Raw genomic sequence first — 24,564 nt, 5'->3', positions numbered from 1 at the left:
AGTGCCGCTTCCTCAGGACTGAGCAGCAAATCAGAAGGGTCTGCCTGCCCAGACCACGCTACACACCTGGGCCCTGAAGTCAGCCAGTGTCCCTGAATGCTTTAACTTTATTCCAAACTTTATTCCAGGTCTGCAGGAAGGTGTGCACAATGTCTTACACCCCATTTTCGGAATCTTGCACCTGCATTTGCTTTCCAAAAACCATCTGGATGACATGTGATCAGAGCCAAATACACAGCCACCATCAGCTATGTAGCTTTTACAATTTCTGCTAAACAGTAAAGAAGCACCCATGAGCTGCTGCCCTTCCCACCCCTCAGTGATTCCCTGACTCTCAGACCAAAAGTCAACCGGAGTTTCATTCTTCCCTATCTATAATTATTTCCCAGAAAAGGTGACCCCAAGAGGGACTGGGATGGGTGTGGAGTGTCATGTGTGTGAGGACTTCCCCTAACGCATGGACTCCCAGGCTCATCCCACTGACAAGGGGCTGGAGCATGTGTTAAGCACAAAGGCTAGTGTTGGTTAAAGAAGGATCTTTGGCAAGGTGGGGGGCTGCTCATCACTGCAGAATTTCCTCAGACCCAGTGACTAAAACAGACTTTAAGATCAAGAACAAAAACACGGCTGCCACGATGGTCACATGTTCTGAATTGGCAGGGAAATCGGCAGAGGCGGTAGGAAGCCACCCAGGCCAGGCTGCCTCCATGTTGTAAGAAGGCCACAGAGCAGCGTGAGATGGTAGCGAGTTGTGTAAACAATGCTGTCCACCTAATAGCCTTTTCTTACATAATGTGGGCACTGGAAGAGACGAAGCTGGTTTTAAGCCATCTACTTTTCTAAATGACAACCTAAACTAGGTCTCCTCTTTTTCTCTGCCCTCTCTCCCAGTCTGGTTTCATAAATTGGTACCCAATTCATTTTTTAACATCAGCCTTGCCTGTGTTCTTGGTCTGTCTGCAGGGGACGATCTATGCCACAAGAGGTCAGATTTGCTCAGTCCATTGAGCGAGGTTGCATTTCTTGAGTCCCCAACCCAACCCTAAAGAGTCAAGTCTAGGATTTCTTTCTGAAGGCACTTTAGAATGGCAATGTTTTCAGGATGGGGTTTCAGACCCACAGAGGCCAGAGGACTTTGTATAAAACGAGTTACAAATAAGCAACAAAAGCAACCACCAGAAACTCCTCCAGGATTTGATGAGAACTATTTTAAGGCACCGTGACGTGGAAGGGGCTGCCGGGGATGTGTTCCTCTCCCCATTTCACAGCCAGAACATAATCCCCCTTCTCCTTGACGACATATGTGACGTTGTATTGTTGGTTACCCACATGCTTCATGGAGACCTCTTCGCAGGGAGTGGTGGGCCCATGGACACCAATGAGCAGCATGTTGGAACCTGGAAGGCAGAGGAAGGTGGTTTTTTCAGTGAGGATGCATCCCAGAAGGCAGAGGAAGAGGCGGGGGTATGGGAGCCAAAGGGGTAATACTAGTTACTGCCTGTTGAGCTTCTATGATGCTGGGGACCTGAGAGATGGGAGAGTGTGGTGATTATGAACAGGACTCATGGATCCCGACACTGTGGGTTCAAATCCCGGCCATGCTATTTCCAAGCTGGGTGACCTTGGACATGGAACTTCACCTCTCCCTGTCTTAGCTTCCCCGTCGGTAAACAGGGGATGACACTAGCACCTACCTCACAGGCTCATTGTGAGGTTTAGAGGAGTATTATATGTGAAGTCCTTGGCACATACAATAAGGCTATCTATATAGGTGTTGATTGTTCTGATCTCAGTATTTTCATAAGAACTTTATCAAAGGTACTATTATCATTTCAATTTTAGAGAAGAGGAAACTGACTTTTAGAGATTTAGTAATTTTTCCAAGGTCATATGGCTATTAAGGAAGGAAGGGAGGGAGGGAAGGAGGAAGGGAGGCAGGGAGAGGGGGAGGGAGGAAGGAAGTAAAGGAGGGAGGAAGGGATAAGTGAGTGGTGGAGCTCCCCAGGTTTCCAGTGTGAAAAAAAATTGCCAGAATCCAGACAACTAATCACTGACACTGAAACAAATACCCAGGTCCAAACTGAAATGAAATTTGAAGCAATTAGTGGCAGAGAAAGTTACTGATTCAGTTGGCTCATCTGTAATGAGGATAATACCACCTTTCCTATTTACTTTGAGGTCAGTTGAAAAAAACATCAAGAGGCTAAAGAGAGGAATGTCATTTAAAAATACTAAGTGCAAAAGAATAGGCTCTTAAACAAGGTTACATGCAAATGGTTGGGTTCCATGGGACGGTGGGCACTCAGCTGCCCCATGCCCACCCTCAAACAGGACCAGGCTGCCTACCGGCTTTGCTGCAGTCCACCAGGAAGGAGCTCTTCTGGCCCACGAATGCCTTCGAGAGCCCTGCGCCCTTGGAGGTCACTTTGCTGGCATCTGAGGATGCCTTGGGGATGGCGCTATAGCAGGTCTCCGTGGAGGATCTGGTCACTGACTCCACCAGGATGGAAGAGGTCTCGTTGGCCAAGCCGGGGCTAACCAGACGCTGGCCTAGGACACGGAAAGGAAGGAGGAAGGCATGAATGGCCGGACCGAGTGTGTCTCTCAGCCCGAGGAGGCAAATGCCCCCTCATCCCAATGCCTGAAGCCAAAAGCCACCACTTCCCTGTCTCACACTTACAATGTCCTCTAAACCCCCCCGGGTCCTCACCCCACATAACTAGGTTCTGGCTTTTTGGGCAAACAGATGAATCAGACCTTGGCTGACAAGGCCAGGAGATACCTCCCACATGACCATGTGCCACCCTGCAGAATCCACGCATTTCCATCTATTTAAGTACTCCACGTACTAACAGTGTAGAAGTCTTGAAGGACATAAAATAAAATATCAAAAATGATTTTCTCTACATGTGAGATGATGATTTTTCTATCTGAATTTTTAATTTTTCTGCAATGAACCTATTCTACCTATATAACAGTGAACTAAACAGACATATGGGAAGAATTTACCACAACACTTACAGTGGTTACCTTGATGGGGGCTGTGAGGTGGTTTTACTGTTCAGTATTTTTTCCTGTGTTCTAAAGGAGGCACATTTTTATGGACTTAATAAAAAATTTGATTATTTTAAAAGGGAAATTAGGGGATTTTTTTCCAGGCTCTGATCTCAATAAATACATGAGATTTTGAATATGTAAATGTTTCTTTTTCTCTGCTACATACAGAAACCATCTCACACGCTTTCTCAGCTTCTACATTCCCATTCTGCCTACTTATTTGGCAAGTTTCAAACATGTACCACCCCCTTCTACAGTCCCTACCATTTCTTTACAATCAGGATTCAAAGCAGATTCAACATAGCTAAAATCATCCAGTTTCTACTATCAAACAGCTCTGTTGAGACTCTGATTGGGGCAAGAGGGAATAATTTCAAAGGTGTTTGGTTACCTGTCACCTTGGCCTTGAAAGGACTGCCCACTATGTGGTTGGGCCCACCGTATTTGACGCCGATCAGGTAGTTTCCAGGGGCCATGGGGGTATACATGACTTTGTACCCTTCTGGGGTTTCCTGGCAATCCATTTTAACCTTGGACGGGCCTTCAATGGTGACAGATAATGTCCCTGGCCCTGCTCGGGTGGTGTTGATGAAAAATTCAGACTGGATACCTGGGAGAAAGGAAGAGGGAATAAGTGCCATGTTGATGGTTTGGAGGGATGACAGGAGTGGGGTTTGGGGAGCTCTCCAGGGGCACCGAAGCAGCCACAGGGGTACACAGCAGAGCCCTCAAAGAGGGATCACCTTGGTGGCATAGGAACACAGCAGCACTAGCTTTGAACTCTTGGCACAGAGAACCTCAGGCCCTGGGGGTGGTAAGTCCCCTTCCAAGGTCCAGGCAGGAGTGTGGCTGACATTTCACCCACCAGCACCAACCTCCTGGACACCCTGTTCTGTCCTCTGGGCATGGGCGCTGGCCAAGGGAGAGAAGCCTGAGGGTCACTGTGTGCCTGGTGCAGCTTCAGCTGCAAGGGCCCAGCTCTGCCTCCACGGTGGGTGGGGAAGCGTGGGCCCTTGTAACCTTTCCTTTCTCCTCTGGGTGGACTTGGAGAAGCCAAGGAGCCTGAGTGCCTTTTCCTTCCTCTATACTCAGCAGGGGTATCCAACCCATGGCCTGAGGGCCGCATGAGGGCCAGGATGGCTATGAATGCAGCTCAACACAAAATCACAAATTTACTTAAAACATTATTAAATTTTGTTTTTGCTAATGTTTGTGTATTTAACATGTGGCCCAAGACAACTCTTCTTCTTCCAGTGTGGCCCAGAGATGCCAAAAGGTTGGACACCCCCACAGGCTCCTTGACCCACACACAATGCTGGAGGCTGGAGCAGCTACTTGGATCTGTCACCAACCCCGTGCCCCGCGTCCCCCCCATCCCCCGCCTTTGCCATGAATAACAGCAGCAATGAGAACAGGACCAACTCAGCTGCCTCTGCTAACTGAACACCACTGGCAGCAGCTCTAGATCTAGATCTTTGAGCTCTAGATCCTGTGCTAACAAAGGACACTGAGGCTCAGGGAGGTACAGCCACTTGCCAGTCAGAGCTACAAAGTGGTAGTAGAGCAGGGATCTGAACAAGTCTGTGCGGCCCCAGAGCCCAGGCCCATCTCTTGGGTACTGGATGGACACCGTGGCTACCTCGGATGCCCTAATTGCAACCCCAGGAAACCCTACCTCTTGCTCGGCCCATGAGGGCCCCCTGCATAGACATCTGTATCATGACAGAAGGAAACTGCACAAGAGTGCCAGCCGATAACCATGGGGGTATACCTGCCTGAGCCCAAGGTCCTGCAAAAGCCCCCCTCCCTCTAGGCTCTTTCCAGTCCACAGGGGGGATGAGCTGGTCTGTGGGGGCCCCTGGGGGTGGGGGCCCAAACACCAGTTGTATGCCCGCTACAGTGCCCCCTATGGGGCATCCCTGTCATAGCAGCCCTATGCAGGCTGTGCTTCTTCCAGAGCCCTGGACGGGCCCCAGCTGGGAACTATTCTGGTTTAATTACAGCTCCTAGACCAGAGAAAGAATTATTGTTCTGGTTATCAATAAAACAAAGGAGCTGCTATCATGCAACTCCCAAACACAACCCAGCTGTTCCTGCAAGCTCCTGAGGCTCTCAGCTCCCCCAACCCCACCCCATTTCAATTCTGCATCTAAACTGCAGCCTACAAGTCTCTCCCAGTGGCAGCTGCTGCAGTGGGTGTGTGGGAAGGGCGGGTGGCAAAGCGCACAGGACAGCATTCCCAGGAAGCAGCTGTAATACAATGACATCGAGAGATATTTTTAAAGTGAAGATGAGAAGACCTGGCTGCTATGGAAGGAAGCCCCACCCTTTTTAACAAGCTGCTCCACTCCTGAGAAACATTAGTTCCTCCTGACTGTGAGGGCCCATAGGGCAGGGAAAAGGGGAATAAAGAATTAGAGGAGGAGAGCTACCTGGACAACCTGCCAGGTGGGCTCCCTCGTTATTCCCATTTTACAGGAAGGACGTTCCGCAATTAGAGAATGGCAGAGCAGGGATTTAAACATGAGGTCTGTCCAACGTGGAGCCGACACACTTGCGTGAGAGGGCAGGAGAGAGAATGCACACACAGGAGCCCCCCCCCTCTGCACCACTGCCTCCGGCGGGAAGCGCCAACACCCCGAACATCTCAGGGCACCCTGTATGTGCAGCTGAGTTCCTGCATGGGGTTGAATGCATGTGTAAGGCAGCGCTGCCCCATCTTCAAGGTGGGTGAGGAGGGAAGGAGGCTCTTTATTCACGCACATGGAATTGGGCTTCCTGGAGCATTCCATCAGGGAAACTGCTCTTCCAACCCAGAGAGCCTGGAGCTCCTGGGTCTAACTCCCAACCTCTCAACCCCTCTGCGGCAGAGTCCCACCCCAAATTCTTCCCTTGCCCCTGCTCCCAAACCTGCAGAGGAGACCATTTAAAGCTCGAGCCAAGAGATACAGCAAGTCCACCCATAAAAACACAGGGAAGTTTGCTTTGTTCCGAAGGTCAGGATGCCAGGCCCTGCGGCAGCCGAGCACAGACACCTTTTCATTCCATGTACAGTGCAGCTGTGTAATCTTGGGATGGATATTTGGGAAAAGGCTTGGGAGCAGGAGGGCTAGAAAAACAAGGCGCCTTCCCCTTGACAAGAGCAATATTTACACAGGGTCTGAAACAGGCGTGCTCTGTACCTCTCCCTCCTGGTTGGGAGTCTCCCTGCAAGACCAGCTTTTCTCAGCAGCGTCCAGTGCTTGCAAAGCACAGCCTGAAACCTGAGCTCCCGAGAAGGCCTGTGAACAGCCAAGAGGAAGCACAGAGGCCCCTGACACAGCAGGTGTGACCCAGCAGGAGGGTGTTGGCTGCTGGCAGCTGCAGGAGACCTCAGTGGCTGCTGTGGGGCTTGGACCAAGGCCTGCTGTGGCTCCAAGTGCCAGGAGGACCCCACCTGGGCTTCGACAGTGGGTGGCTTGCCAGGGGCCAAATGCTTACACTACTGCCTGGGAAACATTCCAGGGCAGTTGGCAGGACGGGGTCCTGGTTTGTGACCCTAGTACCACCACAAGGAGGGCCAGGGGTGCGTTCACTGCCCCTGGGTGAGCCAGACTTTTGGGGAGTCAGCAGAACTCAGGGGTTAAGGGCACAGGCTCTGAGGCTGTGGACCTGGGCTGATTGCTGGTTCTGCCCTCTTCCAGCTAATTAAGCTTTGGGAAGTGACTCAACCTTTCTGAGTGTCACTTTCCTCATCTGTAAAATGGACAGAGTTCAGTGTGGAGCCGGATGGGCCAGGGAAGTCCAGAAGCACTCACACCCCTCCCATGGGTGGTTTTGCTGAGGCTACTGTTTGGCCAGAGTCCCACATGGCACATCAGTGGGTAAAGTCACTGCGGACCTGGGGAGGGCACCTTAGCCACTCGGGACACCCACTCACCAGGTAACCATGGCCACTCATCCCCCAGCCATGGAGAAGTGGCTCTGCCCTGTCCCATGCACTGAGTCGGGGGAGACACACACAAGGGACTCGAGAAACTGGGAACCAGGTGGCCTTCCTGAGAGCCCAAAGTAACACCCATATGCAAATCACATCCCAGTAAGCCCACACTGGTGGACTTTGCCTGCAGAGGTGCCTAAGTGGACAAGCCTCCCACCCTGGAGCTCTCCGTAATGGTGACACACTGGACACCACCTGATGCCCACCTCGGGGTTCATGGTCTGAACACTAACTGCAGCCATTACAAGGGGGAGATCTGTATGTTTTGACATGGGAAATTCTTCAAGATGCCAAGTGCAAATAGTAAGCTAGTACAACAATATGTGCCTTAAGATTATTTCTGTAGAAGAAAAGCAAACCCATGGTATTATCTATGTTTCTAATGAATCAACTAGTGAAGCCACCAAGCAACCAAGAAGGAATCCTCACAAAGAGACAATCCCAATGGCCTCCCTGAACTGTTAGCCGTTTCCTCCTGGACCAGATGGAGGGAGGGAGGAAGGAGACGCAAACAGATGGAATGAGTTTCACTTTATATACTTCCTCGCTGCCTAAATTTTTCCCAATCTAACGTGTCCCATCCATAGCAAAGGTTAAAAATAAACTGTAATGAGTCCAAAAACCTCATAATTCTTCAATTGTTTCAGTCTTTTCTTCTCCAATAGGATCAGAGAATAAAAAGAGGAGGTAGGCCATGACAGGTCTTATTGCCAATTCAATGTGTTTCTGGGAGTCTGGGGACCACTAAAGGCCCTAACAGGTAGGGTCCTCCCAGGCGGCCTGTTACACGCATCATGAATTCTGCGCAGGCAAAGAAACCCTCAAAATGAATGATGCTGTGCCGCGTTCCCTCACTGTAAGCATTCTGGCACAAAGTCTAAGAAAGAGCTGAAACAAAACAAACAAAATGAGGTCTGAGAGCCTCCAAAGTGTACCTTATCCCAGTGTTCCAGGGGACAGCACAGACAAGGCTTGGAGACTGCCATCTGGCTCGGTCCCTGGAGCTGGCTCAGTTAAAGACAGGAAGTGGAGGTAGCATGTTACCTGTGGTACCCCCCTCAAGTCCCGCGCCATAGGCGGACACCAGGGCTGGGTTCCCCGCTTGTCCGGGCTCCCCGACGCGCACTTTGAAAGGGCTTCCAACCACGTGGCTCCCGTTGAACTTGACATCGATTGTGTGGACACCGTTTTCATGCGGGATGAAGCGAACAGCATATTTATCTAGGAGAGTGAGCAAAAGCACAAAGTAAAAGCGGGCAGATGGACACCACTGAGTTAGGTGAGGACAAAGGACAGGAAGCCAACCTGACAAGGCCAATTTTAAATCTTTAATAAGACAATGGCTCTCCTGGAAGCCTGGCACCTGACAGGTTGGATTTCAAAACCAGATGGGCTTATTTGTGTGTCCTCAGTCAGCCTCTAGGGAAATGCATCCAAATCTCAGGTTCTGTTTAATCATCTGTGGCCTCTGCCTCAGAAGAACACCTCCTGCATGAAAAGCTCACTCCTCGCAAAGTTTCTCTACGTGGCCACTTGAAGGAGAAGAAAGTGGTTCCAACTGGGGCTAAAGCTCCTTAGTTAAGCTCCAAGCAAGCAACTGCCCCCAGGGTAACAGCCAGGTTTTCCACTCCTGAGTTTGGGTCACAGCATGTGGCAAAGTAATAAGTTAACTTAAATGGACACCTAGAATACCCATCTAGCATGCATCGCCTGACCACCCCTTCCTCCTTGAAGCACTCACCTGGGATGCAGGTAGTCTGTCCTTCTCCCTCCCACTTACCCTTTACCCATTCAGAATTTTTGTCCCCCAAAGCTCCTCCCAAACCCTCTTCTCTTCTCCTCTGGTACTCTCTCCCGCGGTGAACATTATGCAATTGCACCTTTCAACACTGCACTTTCCCCAACAGTTCCAAGCTAGGTACCTATCCCTCCTCCCTTAAAGCCAATGTGTTTCAAGGGAAGGTGACCCTACCCCCACATCAGATATAATCCTAGATTGGATCAAGCTAATAGGGTCAGGGGAGATACCTCTTTCCCCAAGCCATCAATTAGGCCACGGCATTTAACCACAGGAAGTGACTCAGGAACAGACATGTGTGTTCAGTGTTTGGTGAGATAGGAGGGAAAGTTTGCTGGAGACCTCTGGAAAAGGAGCATCTTAGACTTCTGAGAAAGATTCTTGAGGACAGGATGTTTCTCTTGCTTAGTGTGGTGTGAAGATGGGAAATCTGGGGCTGCTGCAGCCATCTTGTCACCAAGAGGAAGCCAGTCTCAGAGTGAGGCTCACAAAGCAGAAAAAGGAGTAGAGGCATTTGGGGCCCTGGAGGACATAGCTGAATGACTGAATTAAATTGTTGCTGAAGTCCACCTTAGGTCCTGAATTTTCCAGTTATGTAAGTTAACAGACTCCTTTATTGTGTGAGTTGGCTTCAGTTGGGTGTGCTATAATTTGCAACCAACGGCATCCTGACTGGTATGCTGGTAGTCTCAGATACCAAACTTCACTTGATGTCTAAATCTCAATGGCTCTAGAATTCTATTAAACATCCTTATTTGGATATCTGGGAAACACTTCAAAACTCCAGAAGGCCTTATAAGGGACTTGTAAAGCTTTGACTAGTCCTCGCCCACCCGTGACTGGCTCTCCCTAGTTTTGCTGACTGTATCATCATCTTTCACCAAGCTACATATAAACTTTCTCAATTCATGTGCATTCCCTATGGTCAGTTGGTCAGCAGTTGTTATAGTTCCCTGGCCTCAAGTTCCCCTTTCCATTTCTAAGGCTGCTGGTTCATGTTATTTTCTCAAATGGACTGCTCTGGGAGCATCAGCTTGCCGCTCTGCCTTTCAGTTATTTCAACACATTCTCTCTAATATGGTCAGACTTAAACCAAGACCTGATCAGGATCCCCACCTGCCCCCACGTTTGTGCCTTTTGAGGCTCCTCACTCCCTTTTCCCTTTCTGTCCGATGGGAGACAGACATCGCAATGCTAATCTAGGTCCTTGATCTCGACCCTCCCTGTACACATTAGCAGGACACACAGCAAATGCCCAATAAGGGCAGTAATCAAAGGGCTCTTCCTCATGCATTAGGGCCCATAGTCAGGTCACTTCCTCTGAGAAGCCTTCCTGGCTTTGCCAAGGCAGAAGCCAATTTTCTTTCCTGTTCTAACCATCTTCACCATTTGGTTCTGAATCGTCCTGTGGTATCGGTGATCACAGAGGGTCCTCGCCAGTGTGCTGCAGGTGTGTGGCCAGGTCCTTATTTGACTCTGAGCTCCTCTTTGAGGGCAGGATCATGTCTTCCTCAGCCTCCCCTTCCTGCCAAGTCTCTGACACTTAATAAATGTTTATTGGCAAAATGTCTCATTAAAGTTGATTGACATCAGAGAACTGCACATATCAAGGCAGCAGGCAATAAAGTCTTATGCTATTAAACATCCTGGAGACACAGGTTCTCTTAAATTTAAAGATAAACATCAATCAATCTTTCCCTCAGAGTAAAGTCAGCTTACAGTGTAAGACTTATTCATGTGATAAGTTCAACAACATAATAAAAATCTGTAAGATTTTGTTAAAATAGGAGAAAATCACAATGACTGTAATGTGAAAGGAATCTGAAAAACAACAGAAAATAAAGCAGTGTTTGTAAAGAAAAGAAAAAGAAGAAAAGAAGAAGAAAAAGAAAAAGCATGGATATTAATTCCAAAGTGTCTCCCTGTCTGCCCTGGTAATGTTTATACCCTAATTTACAAAACACTATCTGGCAACAACAGCAAAGGGAATTTGAAGTTCTCGTTGGCCTTGGGGAGGCCGATTAGTCCTCCGTCAAGGAGCACCTGGCAGAAACATTCCCGGGGGTGCCAGTGCTGGGAGCGCACACCCTGCCTCCTACTTACCTGGCTCCAGCTCAGACACGTGACATTCCTCCACGGCTCCAGAGGGGCTGTGCACCTTTGCATCAATCTTTCCTTTTGCCCCATTCAACCTTATAGCAAAGGAGGCTGGCTGGTTAACCTTTAATCCCGATTCCTAAGAATTTAATACATTAGACAAGGTTACGGCTCTCAGGTTCCAACTTAGTCGTACACACTGACCTGACCTGGGGCTCCGAGGACAGTGCTCATGCAAATAGGCCCAGCATGTTGGTCCACATCTACCAACAGAAGTGCAGGTGGGTCATGTCACATTTCTAGCGTCAAATATAAGAAAGCAGAGGCATGTATCTGCATGGTCTCATACCTAAACTATCTTGATTCAAGGCTGGAAGAGGTTACTGGGTTTGGAGACTTGAGACATCTTGATCAACAGGACTATTGTTTCAGCATCCCAAACAGGTCATCAAAATGAATACAGACAGACAGACAGACAGACAGACAGACAGACATAGGCAAGCCCTCTGCCACTTAGGAGGAGACTAGCAGCTGATAAAACCATACACTCAAGTAATATGAACCAAGTTTTATATCACAGCTCTTTTCTTTTAAATCTGGAGAGTAGGAATGGAGAGAACTTTTAATAAACTGGAAAAGGGTTATACATGCAAGGGAGGTGGTTGGTACTGCACAGCAGTTATGAATCAGTGGGACTGGGGTTACTCTCATTTCCTAGCTAAATAACTAAGTTGTTCAACCTCATTCAGCCTCAGTCTCCTCATATATAAAATGGGCATAATAACTGAATCTATCTCAGAGAGCTGCTGTGAGGATGAAATGAAGTTATGTATTCAAAGTATTCAGCACAGTGCTTTGCCCATACATAGAAAGGCTAAAAAATGTCAGCTTATTGTTAACTATTAATATTCATTTCGAAGTTGCTGTACCCCTAAGGAAAAAAAGAGAGAAGAAGTACAACTTTTGCTATTCAGTGGATCCATTTCACTCTCCATGCTTTGCCTTGGAAACTATAGCCTCTCTGGGAGGAAGGGATTAGAAGATTAGGTCCTTGAGATATTTTAAGATCAGCCAGTCTCGAACAGCAACATTTTACAAGTCAGCAGTTTTGATATAAACTTGATTGGACAGCCACTCCTCAGATAACACTAACACAGCAGGGTTCACACTTCATGGGCAATCAAAGCACCCAGGGGTCTTGTTAAAATGCACATTCTGATTCAGCAGGTCTGGGAAGGGGCCTGGGATTCTAGTAAGTTCTTAAGCGATGCCAAAGCCACTGGTCCCGGGCCCACATCTTAGAAGCAAGGCACTAAAGTTGTGCTGCCTAGCTCAGTATTTACGGGCCACATGTGGCTATATACACTGTATATTTAAATTTAAATCCATTAAAATTAAATACTTAAAATTCAGTTCCCCGGTTATACTAGCCATATTTCAAAGAGAAGATGTGGGGCATTTCCATTGTTGCGGAACATTCTATTAGACTGTACAACCCTAGAGGTCAGAGACTGGGGTTATAGACCAAATTCAAAATTAAGGAGTCTTTGATCGCCAGATCGGCCCCATCCCACCACCCCCTCCTCCTCCACAAAATGCCAGCCGACTCCAATTTTCTAAAAAGCCTCAAAAGCAAGACAAAACAATACATGCCTCTTTCCTAACCAGCACCAGATGTTGCTGTGCAGGCCTCCAGTAAATTGCCGATAAATAATTTACATATCACTCGGCATCAAGTGACCCAGGGAGAACAGGGGATGAAGCTGACAGGCTGGTCGCGCCTCCTTCACGGATATACAGTCTGCTGCACACTTATTTAAATATTTATGACCAAACTGTGATGAGAGGACTCTATAGAAAAGTCTGTTGGAGAGGATCTCTGCAAACCAGCTCCCTTTGGACAGAACCAGTTACATTACCTGAATCCGTTTGCCACTAAATCCTCAAGAGGGAGATAAATGCCTCAGAAGATCCGAAAGAAATCTTCGAGATGCATGAAGGCAGCTCTGTGCCCTCAACAAATGCTGGGTTTATCTCCCTCCATAGGTTTTAGCTGAGTTGACCACAAAAGGAACTTCTGTTAAGAAGCCTTTAAATGAAACACAAGAAAAACATCTACACCACAGTGACCAGTCAGCGCCCATGGTACTCTCCAGATGAGGCCTCTTCAATCTGTGCACCCTGATGCTGGTGGGGGTTCTGTTTGGGTTCTCCTGTTGGGAACAACTGACAGCTAGCAGGACCAGTTCCCCTGGGGGGCGGGAGGCCGGGGGCAGTTAAAATTGCAAATGTAAACCAACTGTAGGAACTAGGTCCAATGACATCAGCCATCTGAATATGGGCCTGGGTTTCAATCAATCCAGGATTTTCAAAAACTGGGGGGCTGGGGGTTAGGGGGGGCAATTTAAGTCTATTTAGAAACCCTTTTAACCAGAATCACATTTTGAGATTCTGGTGTTATTCCACAACTGAACTGTTATTCTTGATTCAGACACCTAATTATTTTTTTGGTGTCCTGAGTAAAGACCCAAAGGCATCCCCCAGTGGCTCTTAGTTTGGCTGAAGACTTCAATGCAACCTTGAATTCAGTGACCTGTTTAAGACAGGAGGTAAAGTTGCATTTCCTGGCATTGCAATAGGTCAGACTATGTGACGACGTGCCACAATGCCCGGTGGGGATTAAAGAGAACACAGTTAAGACCACATGTTCTGGAGCACAACGACCTCACTGTGCCTCATACTAGCTGATTTCTGGTAGCCATAACCTCCCTGTACCTCAGATTTTCCATCTTTAAAATGGGATCAAGAGAAATCCAGGCGGTTGCAAGGATTTAAGGAGGTAACACTGATAAAGTTCTTAGCCAAGTGCCTTGCACACTTATTATACACAAATCATAATAATAAAACAAAACACAATTGACTTCCTTGAGGAAAAAGAAGCCAATCATTGAAGCTAAACATTACGGGACTATTAGTTTTGTGTTTGTTTTGTTTTTAAAGCTCTCCTTATCCCTTAACAAATTATTAACAGGCCTCCTTTGTTTCTCTTGAATAAATATTTAAAAAACAAACTTGTCCCCAAACACTGAGGTATTTTATTGACTGTGGCTCTGTTTTGTTCCCCCAACTGTCTCCTGTCTTAACATGTGGGGAGCTGACTCTGCCAAGGGAGTGCTCCTCTACGAGGGGCAACATCTGTGGGCAAAATGGGCGGGGACCCTCAGCACCAAAGGGGATTGAAGTGGCCTCAGGAGTCCAGGGTCTCACTGGTTGGCCTGTGGCCAAGGAGATGGATGCTTCCTTGCGTCTCACCTGAAGGCTCATAACAGTAAGGCGGCGGGCATCATCAGAGGGCGCGATGACTGGCACCAGGTAGGGACTTTCAGGGATGTGCTCGTCATTAAACTTGATAGATACCTCGTAGTTACCTGTGGAGACAAGAAAGTACCATCATTTCAGAGATTCCAGGAAGGTGGCTACAGTGAAGCCAGCTGCTTATTTTTACCTAGAACGAAAATGCCTTCCGAGAGACTCTGCCCTCACAATGGCTATGGTTGACTGGTGTAGGGCAGGTTGCCTGGCTCAGGCTGGGCCAACATGATTTTCTTAGTTGGGCAAGGGCAGAGATTCTGAACTGGAGTCCACAGGGACCACAAAGGGTCTCTGTACAGAACTCAGGAGATCCATAAAACTTGAATGGGGAAAAGATTACATCTTTGCATTCACTAAACCTCTACCTGAAATTTTGCATTTCCTTTCTTTAGAAATGTTGGTAAGAAGCCACAGCACATTAAAAGTACTTGTGACTTTGTCACCAATAAAGTTTGCAGATATTTTCATATCATTTTACAGTTTTACATACACTTTGACATATCATTTATACTCATTGCTAGTTTTGAAATTAAGGTAGCAAACAGGCCATTACCACATTTTAGACTTAAAGTATCAATGAAGATGTACACACCTTCTTATGTTACACATTTGTTCTTGTAACATTTTGATAACTAAATTTTAATAATTGACTTCTTTTATAATCCAATGTAATTTATATTATGTATTTCAAAACACTGTCTTGAGAACAGTCCCCACAGGCTTTAGATACTGAAAGTGTCCATGGTAAAAAGCGTTAAAGGGAGTGCAGATGCTAAGTAAGGTCCTTCTTTGGGGACAGCAACACCAGCCAGTGGCCAAGGTTGGGCACAGGGGCTGGTTAGTGGAAAGAATCAACCAGTTGAATAAAAGCACAAGGCAGAGAGGTTGACAAGAGACAATAACCACAAGAATTCCTGCCCCTTGGAGACCTGGCCGCGTTTCCTGCAACTGGATTCCTAGGATGTGCTCCCACATGCCCACAGAGATAAATTCCTACAGAGCTAGCTCGATGGGCATATGTTCCTTACAACCTAACCATCCCCAAACAAACAAAAAAATGTCTTGAGTTGGTTCTTGAATACATACCAGGCTCTTGGGCAATGTAAGACACACCGCATGATCCATTTTTATGGTCATCGAATGTAATCTCAGCCTTGCTGGGGCCTTCGACAGCAATGGAGAGGCCCCCTGCGCCTGCTTCCCGGGTCCAGATGCTGAACTCAGCTGAGACAAAGAACCATCCGCTTAGTGACTAAGCCTGGTGGAGGCCCCCTTCCTGCCCAAACCTGCAGTGCTTGGTCATTGTTATAGATGGCTCTTTTCTCTTTCCCTGACCCCAGCAGAACCCAAGGAAGGGCATAGATGATGTTTTCTAGGTACCATCCATGACTATACTACATTCCTGGGACATTGGGCACCTTTTCTTTTTTTCAAATGTGTTTTATTTATGTATTTTTAGAGAGTGGAAGAGAGGGAGAAAAACATCGATGTGAGAGAGAAACACGTACTGGCTACTTCTGATGTGTGCCCAGACCGGGGAATGAACCCACAAATGATACATGTGCTCTGACTGGGAATCGAACCCATGACCTTTCACTTTGCGGGATGACGCCCAATCAACGGAACCACATCAGTCAGGGCTATATTGGGCATCTTTTGAACATACCCAAATCAAGCCAAAAAAGATGATAATGTTTAGTTTTGTCCCCACAGGCCTGCCACTAGCAACCATGACTTACAGGGACCTTCACAATGGGTTGTGTAGAACTCTACCATGTTCCACAGAACATCAGCCCTGCAAGATGCTCTGGAAACGGCTTCATAATTCTGCTCCTCTCTTCTCCAAGGCTTACCACACAGTAACTAATTACAGGCTTCAAGGAGTTCCTCAGTAAGAAACTCATTTAGCATGGGGAAAACAAGCAATTCCCAAATGTATTTACTAGAGAAGCCTCATTTTAAAGAATGTCCCTTAAGCCACCCATTAGAACCTCACATACAAAGTGTTCTCTTTAGAACAGGGTGAAGAGTGTGGGATGCTCACACCCCCAGGTTCGGCTCTTACTCTTTTCAAGTAAAAAGTCTGCCTGAGCACTCACCTGGGACGCCTGCTTCTCCTCGCTCCAGGCCAGGGCCTCCTGCCCGGACCTTGTGGGCGCCCCCCTCACCCAGAGGCCCCACCGTGAACTGGAAGGGGCTGCCGGTGACATGCTGGTTGCGGTATTTGACACTGACTGTATGCACGCCCATCTCCTGGGGCACGAACCTAACGCAGTGCGAGTTCTTCCCCATGGGCACAATCTCTGCCTCGGTCACGAGGCCAGAGGGGCTGGTGACGTGGGCCGACATGTCGCTACTGTCAATTTCTGTGAGGAAGCGAGAGGTTGGGGAAAAGGAGAGAGGGTTAAAGTGAGGGTCAGAGGCTGAACAGGACATGCAGAGCAAGCAGGGGAAGGCAGGGCAGGTGCAGCTTGGGGTGAGGGGTGCTCAGGCTGGACACCTGCCCTCCTGTCTCCCTCAAATCCCTGGGTGGCTGTGGCCAGCATGGAGAGCCAGGCCCCTCCAGCCACCAGTGCAAAGAACATTCTCTAGGGGCATTGATACTTCTTGCTCCATGGGGTACTTTTACAGCCTTCCTGGTTGGAGCTGAGTTAATTCCACCCAACAGTTTCAAACCAGAGCCTGAGCTGATAGCACATTAATATAAAAACTATGATAGCTCAGATGTTTCTTAGCCAAAGGTGACATGTGGCCATTGTCATGCTACAGGAGCTCTTTTCCACAGGCAGGTAAAGACAGAAAACATAAGAGCTATCATCCCTTACTGTCAAGAAGCCTTGGCATTTCCTCTAGGTAACAAGACAAAATACATTTAGAGAGAAAGGTGAACACATGTCAGTCCCAACAGCAAAGGGGAAACCATGCATGAGCAAAGCTTCGAGCAAACTGAAGACAAGGGGCCACACGAGGTGATGCTTTGGGTCATCCGCACTGGGAAGCAGACCACATCTGCTCCATCCGAGGTGCTCATGCCATGCCAAGGACTGTGCCTGCACTGACGTGGCGGAGACAGGCAGGCCACATGCTGCGTGACCGAGTAATGCCATCACCTAGAGCCACATGAAACTGCACCCTCCAGCCCTACAGGATCGGGGCTGAGCAGCACATGACTTTGAGCCTGAGGACAGAGAAAGGAAGGGAGGTTGAGGACAGGGTCAGTCCGCATGGCCTGGGTCCAAAGACATCCGGAAGCTGGTGAGCCATGCTCCATTCTAACTGGCTAGAGAGTCATTTACGCAATGAGGGGAAAAGTGAGTCTCACCGAGTCATCTGGTACCAGGTAACTGAAAAGGGTAAAAAGCAATCAAGAGCCAGAAAAGACTAAAGAGAAAGGGTAACTGTCCACATCACACAAAGACACAAAGAAGCAAAGGGAACAGAACAGAAAATTTGCAAAATGAGAATTATAAAGCAAATGAACATATTCCCTGTCACTAGTGACCAGAGAAATGAAATTGAAAACATATTTTTCCATCATACTAATCAAAGTGAGAGTAAAAACAGTGCCCAGGGCTGGTGAAGAAGAGAGAGAAACGGGCACCAATTCATGTTCTGGAGGGCAGGCTGCCCAGGCATAGCAGCATCTGAAACTCACCAGCCCAGCAGCCCCACTGCGATGCGACAACAGCCTGGGCGAACAGTGGCCATAGCACTAATTATATGAGTTGAGGAACAGAGTGAGTGCATGTGAAGTGGGAAAACCAGATGAAAGGTGGTGCGTCTTGACATGAAATGCAATCCTATGTAGTCGTTAAAAAGACTTTTTATGGTTACAATCCATACAGCTCTTTTTAAGTGATTCTTTCTGGACACCACAGTAATGAGGCTTTCACCACATTCACCTGTGACCAATGTTATGTCTACATGGGAAGAACCCATCAAATATTGCTCAGTGGGCAGAGCAAATAGATAGACGACAGACTAGGCAAGATGAGAGGAAAAGAGCCTTCTCTCCGGATCAGAACATGAGCGTCATCTGAAGGCTGGATTTTCCATCTCCTCAGTATCTGGGCAACTAACTGCAGAGCACATGCCAGCTTCTGGGCAGAGGAACCTCAGAACCTTCACTCACACAACGACCTCTCTTTGGGAGGACTTTTTACAGAAAGAACCCGGGCCACACTTCAGAAAGACTATGGCGGTTTACTGAGTAATTTGGTCCCACTGGGAACAGTTTATGGCCAAAGGGCTAGAGATGCCCACCCACCAGCCCTGCAGCAAAGTCCTCAAGCTAATTTTAGGAATGAGAGAGATGAACGGAAATTAGAAGGTTGCCGCTGGGCTGACATCGCTTTAAAACTCCCAGATACTGGCCTCAGCAGAGCCAGTTCTCTCACTGAGATCATTCTACTCGATAAATACTAAATTAAAATTTAAAAAGCTTATTTATCCACCCCCCATATGATACAACAAAGCTATTTTCATTTGGGAAAAGAAAAAGGTAGCAGGTAAACAGTTTGTTTTTCCTAAATGAGCCTCTGTGAACATAAGTATTAAAATATTAATTGAAATTTTAAAAAAATCAAGGAAGTCACCTTACGGGACTTGGACAGTATGTTCTAGGCCACACCTGGACTTGGTTTTCAATGACACCCACTGTCCTAACCTACGAGCCCCTTGTGCTCACCTGGGATTTTCAGGTTCAGGTCACAGATGCTTCCAACAGTGGCCACAGACGGGGCCCGGCTGGTACGGGTGATGCTCTCCTTGACTCTCCCCTCCCCACTGATCTTCACAGTAAATGGGCTCCCTGTAAGAACCGAGAAGGCCCACATGAGCAGCCCGGAGCCCGAGGCAGCAGACCCAAGCACCAGCCAGGGAGGGCAGACAGGACCACACATACCAGGTACATGCTCATCAGCGAATTTGGTGGAAACGATGTAAACTCCAGGCACAGTAGGGAAGTAAGAGACCTTGCAAGTGCCATCTTCCAGGTCCTCTGTCTGGATGTCTACTTTGCTGGGGCCTTCCACCGCCAGGGATATGCCACCATAACCTGCAACACAGTAGCCGGGGGCTGTTTTGATAGCAACTCATTTGAAAGGGGGAGCTTAGTGCATGCAGAAAGGACATCTGACCCTGGAAAGTCACACTGCTATTTCCAGAGAGCAAAAAGAAAGTCAATGTGTTCCCTGATGGAGAGTCCCAGGCAGAGGAGCAGGTTAAAGGCTCTGAGAAATCCTGTAAGGAAATAACCTGCTAGGCATGGCTTTGACCACAGAGCCCTTTTCTTGAGGATATCTACTGTTATCCCACAGGGCATCTGTCCTGCAGAACCCACAGGGAAAAACACTGTTCACATGCCTCCAGGAACGGCGTGCACTGCCTCGTGGGTGCATTGCCAGTCACAGGTTTGAAAATTTGAATTTTTAAGCTGCCTCCCATGTCTAGCCAGGGGACCACTAAGACAGCAGATATGAAGGTTTAACAACATGAGGAAACAACATAGAGCATCAGCCCATCAGGACCAGAAATTCTCCAGCCCCTTCCTCTGGGACTATAGCTTTGCCTAGAAGTCACCAATACACCCATCACTCAAGAAGGCAAAAGATGAAGACACTGGATGTGGCATAGGTTATGGAGGGCCAGACTAATTCAAACCATCTCAGGGAGAAAACAGGAAGAGATTTCTCATTTCCATAAAAGCACTGTGAGCAGAACAGGGTCTTGGCCAGTGGCCAGCTGGCCCAACATCCCGTGCTCAAGATGAGTCCTGGAGACCCTGGGAAGCTAATGGTGGGAGTACAGATAACAAGAGAGAAAGGTCTGTGAGTTGTAGTGGTTCTGGGTTCTAATGCCAGAAGCAGAGAACTGTATGCTTCAGGTTCTTCACATAGGAAACAAAGACAACACTAATTTTACCAGTGGTCAAGGGGTTTAAACAATAATGCAGGTATAAGGATACACAACTTGAAGGACACTTACAAAGAAAAGAGAGTTAGGAGACTTCCAGCCAAGATGGAGGCGTAAGTGGATACACTTTGCTTCCTCACACAACCAAAAGAAGGACAACAAATTTAAAAACAAAAAATAACCAGAACTGCCAGAAAATCAAACTGTATGGAAGTCCAACAACCAAGGAGTTAAAGAAAAAACATTCATCCGCACCGGTAGGGAGGGGTGAAGATGGGCAGCCAGTGGGGAGAGGATGCGTTGCAAGGCGGCAGCTGGAGGACCAGGCAGGTGAGACAGCAGCTGGCAGACCCATCAATCCCACATTTGCATGCAAATAAACCAGGTGGAACAGCTGGGGAGTGAGACAGTCTGTGCAACCCAGGGTTCCAGCACAGGAAAAGAAAACCTCAAAACCCCTGGCTGAAAAAACCTGTGGAAGTTGCAGCAAAGGGAGAAACTCCCAGTCTCACAGGAGAGTTCGCTGAAGAGACCCACAGGGTCCTAGAACATACACAAACCCACCCACCCAGGAATCAGCACCGGAAAGGCCCAATTTCTGGGAGCTTCTTGTGGGTAGCGGAGGAAGTGACTGAAAGGTGGCCAAATGACATTGTTCCCTCTCTGACCCCTCCCCTACAACGCAGCAAGCTGGTTGCCCCGCCCTGGTGAATACCGAAGCCTCCACCCCTGACAAGGTAACAGGCCACTGAGACAGAAATATGGCCCAAATGAAAGAACTGATTAACACTCCAGAAAAAATACAACTAAGAGATGAAGAGATAGTCAACCTATCAGATGCAGAGTTCAAAATACTGGTAATCAGGATGCTCACAGAAATGGTTGAATACGGTCACAAAATGGAGGAAAAAGTGAAGGCTATGCAAAGTGAAATGAAGAAAAACATAAAGGGAACCAACAGTGAAGGGAAGGAAACCGGGACTCAAATCAATGATTTGGAGCAGAAGGAAGAAAGTAAATTCGATCAGAACAGAATGAAGAAACAAGAATTCAGAAAAATGAGGAGAGGCTTAGGAACCTCTAGGACAACTTTAAACATTCCAACATCCGAATCATAGGGGTGCCAGAAGAAAAGAGGAAGGGCAAGAAATTGAAAACTTATTTGAAAAAATAATGAAGGAGAACTTCCCCAATCCGGCAAAGAAAATAGACTTCCAGAAAGTCCTGGAAGCTAAGAGAGTCCCAGAGAAGCTGGACCCAAGGAAGCACATCATAATTACATTACCCATAATTAAAGATAAGGAGAGAATCTTAAAAGCAGTAAGAGAAAAGGAGACAGTTACCTACAAAGGAGTTCCCATAAGACTATCAGCTGATTTCTCAAAAGAAACATTATAGGCAAGAAGAGGCTGGAAAGAAGTATTCAAAGTCATGAAAGGCAAGGACCTACATCCAAGATTACTCTATGCAGCAAAGCTGTCATTTACAATGGAAGGGCAGATAAAGTGCATCCCAGATAAGGTCAAGTTAAAGGAGTTCCTCATCACTAAGCCCTTATTATATGAAATGCTAAAGGAATTTATCTAAAAAAAAAAAAGAGTATAAAAACTATGAACAGTAAAATGACAACAAACTCACAACTATTAATAACTGAACCTAAAAACAAAAACAAACTAAGCCAACAACTAGAACAGGAAAATAATCACAGAAATGGAGGTCACATGAAGGGTTATCAGCGGGGAGGGGGAGGGAGAGGAGGGGGAGAAAAGGGGAAAAGGTACAGGGAATAAGAAGCATAAATGGTAGGTACAAAATAGACAATGGGAGGTTAAGAATAGTGTAGGAAATGGAGAAACCAAAGAACTTATATATACAACCCATGGGGAGGAACTAAGTAAGGGAATGCTGGTGGAAGGGGGATGCAGGGTGGAGGGAAATAAAGGGGAGGAAAAAAATGGGACAACTGTAATAGCATAATCTATAAAATATACTTAAAAAAAAAGAAAATAGATTTGGTAGGATAAAAACATGAAGCAACCTGTTCCCTCAAGCCCGGGACCTTTCCCCTGGGACCACCCCTACAGACCTGCATCCCTGGTGTCCACGATGAACTCAGACATCTCAAAAGTCCTGCCTTCTGACAGGCCTCGGCCGTAGACTTTGGCTCTGCGGGCATCACCGATTTCAGACTGGACCACCATGATGGACACGGGGCTGTTGGCCACGTGGTTGCCATTCTTCTTGATGCTGACCAGGTGTTCGCCCACCTCCCGGGGGATGAAGGAGATGCCTAGACCAGGGCACACATTGGGGTTTTAAGTGGGGTGGCGGGGGTAAGTGCAGGAGAGGAACTGGGAGGGAGGCACAGTCGCAATAATGGAAATAGGACTCCTTGACTTTCTGGCCACCCCAGCGTGTCCATGAGGGTAGTCAATCTCACAACATGAAAATGCACGGATGTGACCCAGCAGGTTTCTCATATTTTATTCCAAGGTGTTACTTATTTCCCAAAAAAGGACTGAAGGAATCCCCATCTCCAGCCCCAAATATCCCAGCCCCATCCAGGAAGGCAGCCTGGGCTCACCAATGTGATTGTTGGGCAGCCTCTTCAGGAGACAGGGTTCATCGCGGCCAGATGGGGCCTTAATGCTGGCAGTTAGGGTGCTGAGGTCAGTTTCGCTGATGTCGAGCAGGAAGTCGGCGGCAGAGCCCAACTTCACCTGAGAGCACCGTCTGCTGTCATCTGGGAAACACCCCCCCAAACACAGCTCCTGTCACACGTGGTCACCCAGGTCTCCAGAGCCTTCACCCCACATGCTGCTTACAGATGAACAGCCAGAATTAACTACCAAAAGTTAAATGGAAAAACATGCCTCATGCACCTAACCAACAATACATGACTGCTACTTATGCCTGGTGAAGGGGAAGACTAGTTGCTGGAAGGAACTGGGGCCTTGAGTCCTCATGGGCCACTTTTCAAAGGCGTCTTTGCCAGTGAAGGCACCTTCCACCTGCCCACCTTCCTCCTGGGAATTTCGCAGGTAAACACTGATCTAGGGCCACACAGGACTGCTGGCAGCTTCACAGATGGGTCTAAACAACTCAGGGGCAAGAACTTCATCTTGTGCATCTTCATGATCCACTGAGAGCAGGATCCGAACACAGCAAGAACAACAGGGGTTAGAAGAAGGGCTTTGAATCAGATAACCTCAACCTGAATCCTAGAATACCCACATGTAAACTTGGCTAAGTTACTATCTCTCTAAGCCTGTTTTCCCATCTGCAAAATGGGAGAAAAAAAAATCTATCCAGCAGTAATGCTGAAGGGCACCTTCGAGTTCACAGTAAGTGAGTATTATATGAATACCTCTGTCTGAGAGCCTGCTCTTTACATGCTGGAGTTAGAATGGAACAAAATAACGGCCCTCCAAATGCTGTGAGTGAGTCCTTTTCTCAGGATTACAGCTAAGGGAGGAATTGGACAGTCTAAACTTGACCTTGCACCCCCAGTGAGTCTCTGTGACACCTAAACTTGGACCCCTCGCCTGTGGCCTCTGGTCTGATCACAACCCTACCTGTGATCTTGGCTGTGAAGGGGCTGCCAGGGATATGCTTGTCATTGTACTTGACCAGAATGCTGTAGTCGCCTGGTAGGGTGGGCAGGTAGGTCACTGTGCACGTCCCATCTTTGTTGTCAATACAGCTGATTTCGGCCTTTGAGGGCCCTTCAATAGCCAAGTCCAGGCCACCTGGAATGGGAGTAGGAAGGGAGGACCATCAGGGAGAGTGTTATCTTATTTCCACAGGGATAACAACTCATCCAGGGCAGCCCTGAGGCCGGGAACATCAGACTGGCACAGGCCACATGGGCTGTGGGCAAAGCATGGGATCAGCCATTCATAGCACAACACTCCACCATTTGAATTCTTCACTGCAAGTAACCTTGAAGGTGTCACTACTCTTTGGAATGTGTGGGACAAGAAAGGGGACGGAGCTCTGCACATCAACCACACGTATGGGAGGGTGTCACACACTATCACTGCTGGTCAGGCCGTGGAGGCCCCTGTGGGAATCCCATTAGAATCACAAATTTTAAAATCTTCACAGAGACAATGGGCCTACACACAGGGCTTTATCTAGAATGGGCCACTAAATAACCGATGTGGTCCTTCAGATACATGTACATGTGCAAAAAGAACAAAAACAAAAATGTCATCAACCAAAACACTTAAATTCCAGGCCAGTCACATAAATCATTTCACAGTTTAAATCTTGTTTCAATGAGAATCCAAGGAACTTTAGAAATTCCTGTTTTGGGTAAAAAAGAGCAGCTGTACATAGAGGTTTA

The 24,564-nt window shown here is 47.6% G+C and overlaps 1 protein-coding gene across 6 annotated transcripts in view; it reads right to left on the bottom strand.

The window, feature by feature from the left end:
- Positions 1–132: 132 nt before the first annotated feature.
- Positions 133–24,564, bottom strand: part of FLNB (filamin B) — a 139,181-nt gene continuing 114,749 nt past the window's right edge. For all 6 annotated transcript variants that reach the window (XM_054595247.1, XM_054595248.1, XM_054595249.1 and 3 more), the window contains 13 exons: positions 23,792–23,965; positions 22,801–22,959; positions 22,303–22,506; positions 19,207–19,359; positions 18,991–19,113; positions 16,403–16,669; positions 15,390–15,527; positions 14,244–14,359; positions 10,938–11,070; positions 8,081–8,257; positions 3,449–3,667; positions 2,347–2,550; positions 133–1,397 (listed from right to left, as the gene is read on the bottom strand). In XM_054595247.1, the coding sequence (XP_054451222.1) occupies positions 1,210–1,397; positions 2,347–2,550; positions 3,449–3,667; positions 8,081–8,257; positions 10,938–11,070; positions 14,244–14,359; positions 15,390–15,527; positions 16,403–16,669; positions 18,991–19,113; positions 19,207–19,359; positions 22,303–22,506; positions 22,801–22,959; positions 23,792–23,965 (2,255 nt within the window). In that variant the 3' untranslated portion in view covers positions 133–1,209. The remainder of the gene's footprint in view (positions 1,398–2,346; positions 2,551–3,448; positions 3,668–8,080; positions 8,258–10,937; positions 11,071–14,243; positions 14,360–15,389; positions 15,528–16,402; positions 16,670–18,990; positions 19,114–19,206; positions 19,360–22,302; positions 22,507–22,800; positions 22,960–23,791; positions 23,966–24,564) is intronic.

Source organism: Pteronotus mesoamericanus, unplaced genomic scaffold (genome assembly GCF_021234165.1).
Source record: "Pteronotus mesoamericanus isolate MK-2021 breed Mesoamerican mustached bat unplaced genomic scaffold, CSHL_Meso_final scaffold_54, whole genome shotgun sequence".
Lineage (NCBI taxonomy): Eukaryota > Metazoa > Chordata > Mammalia > Chiroptera > Mormoopidae > Pteronotus > Pteronotus mesoamericanus.
Note: the sequence above shows the minus strand (reverse complement) of the source record. Positions and strands in the feature narration are given on the sequence as shown.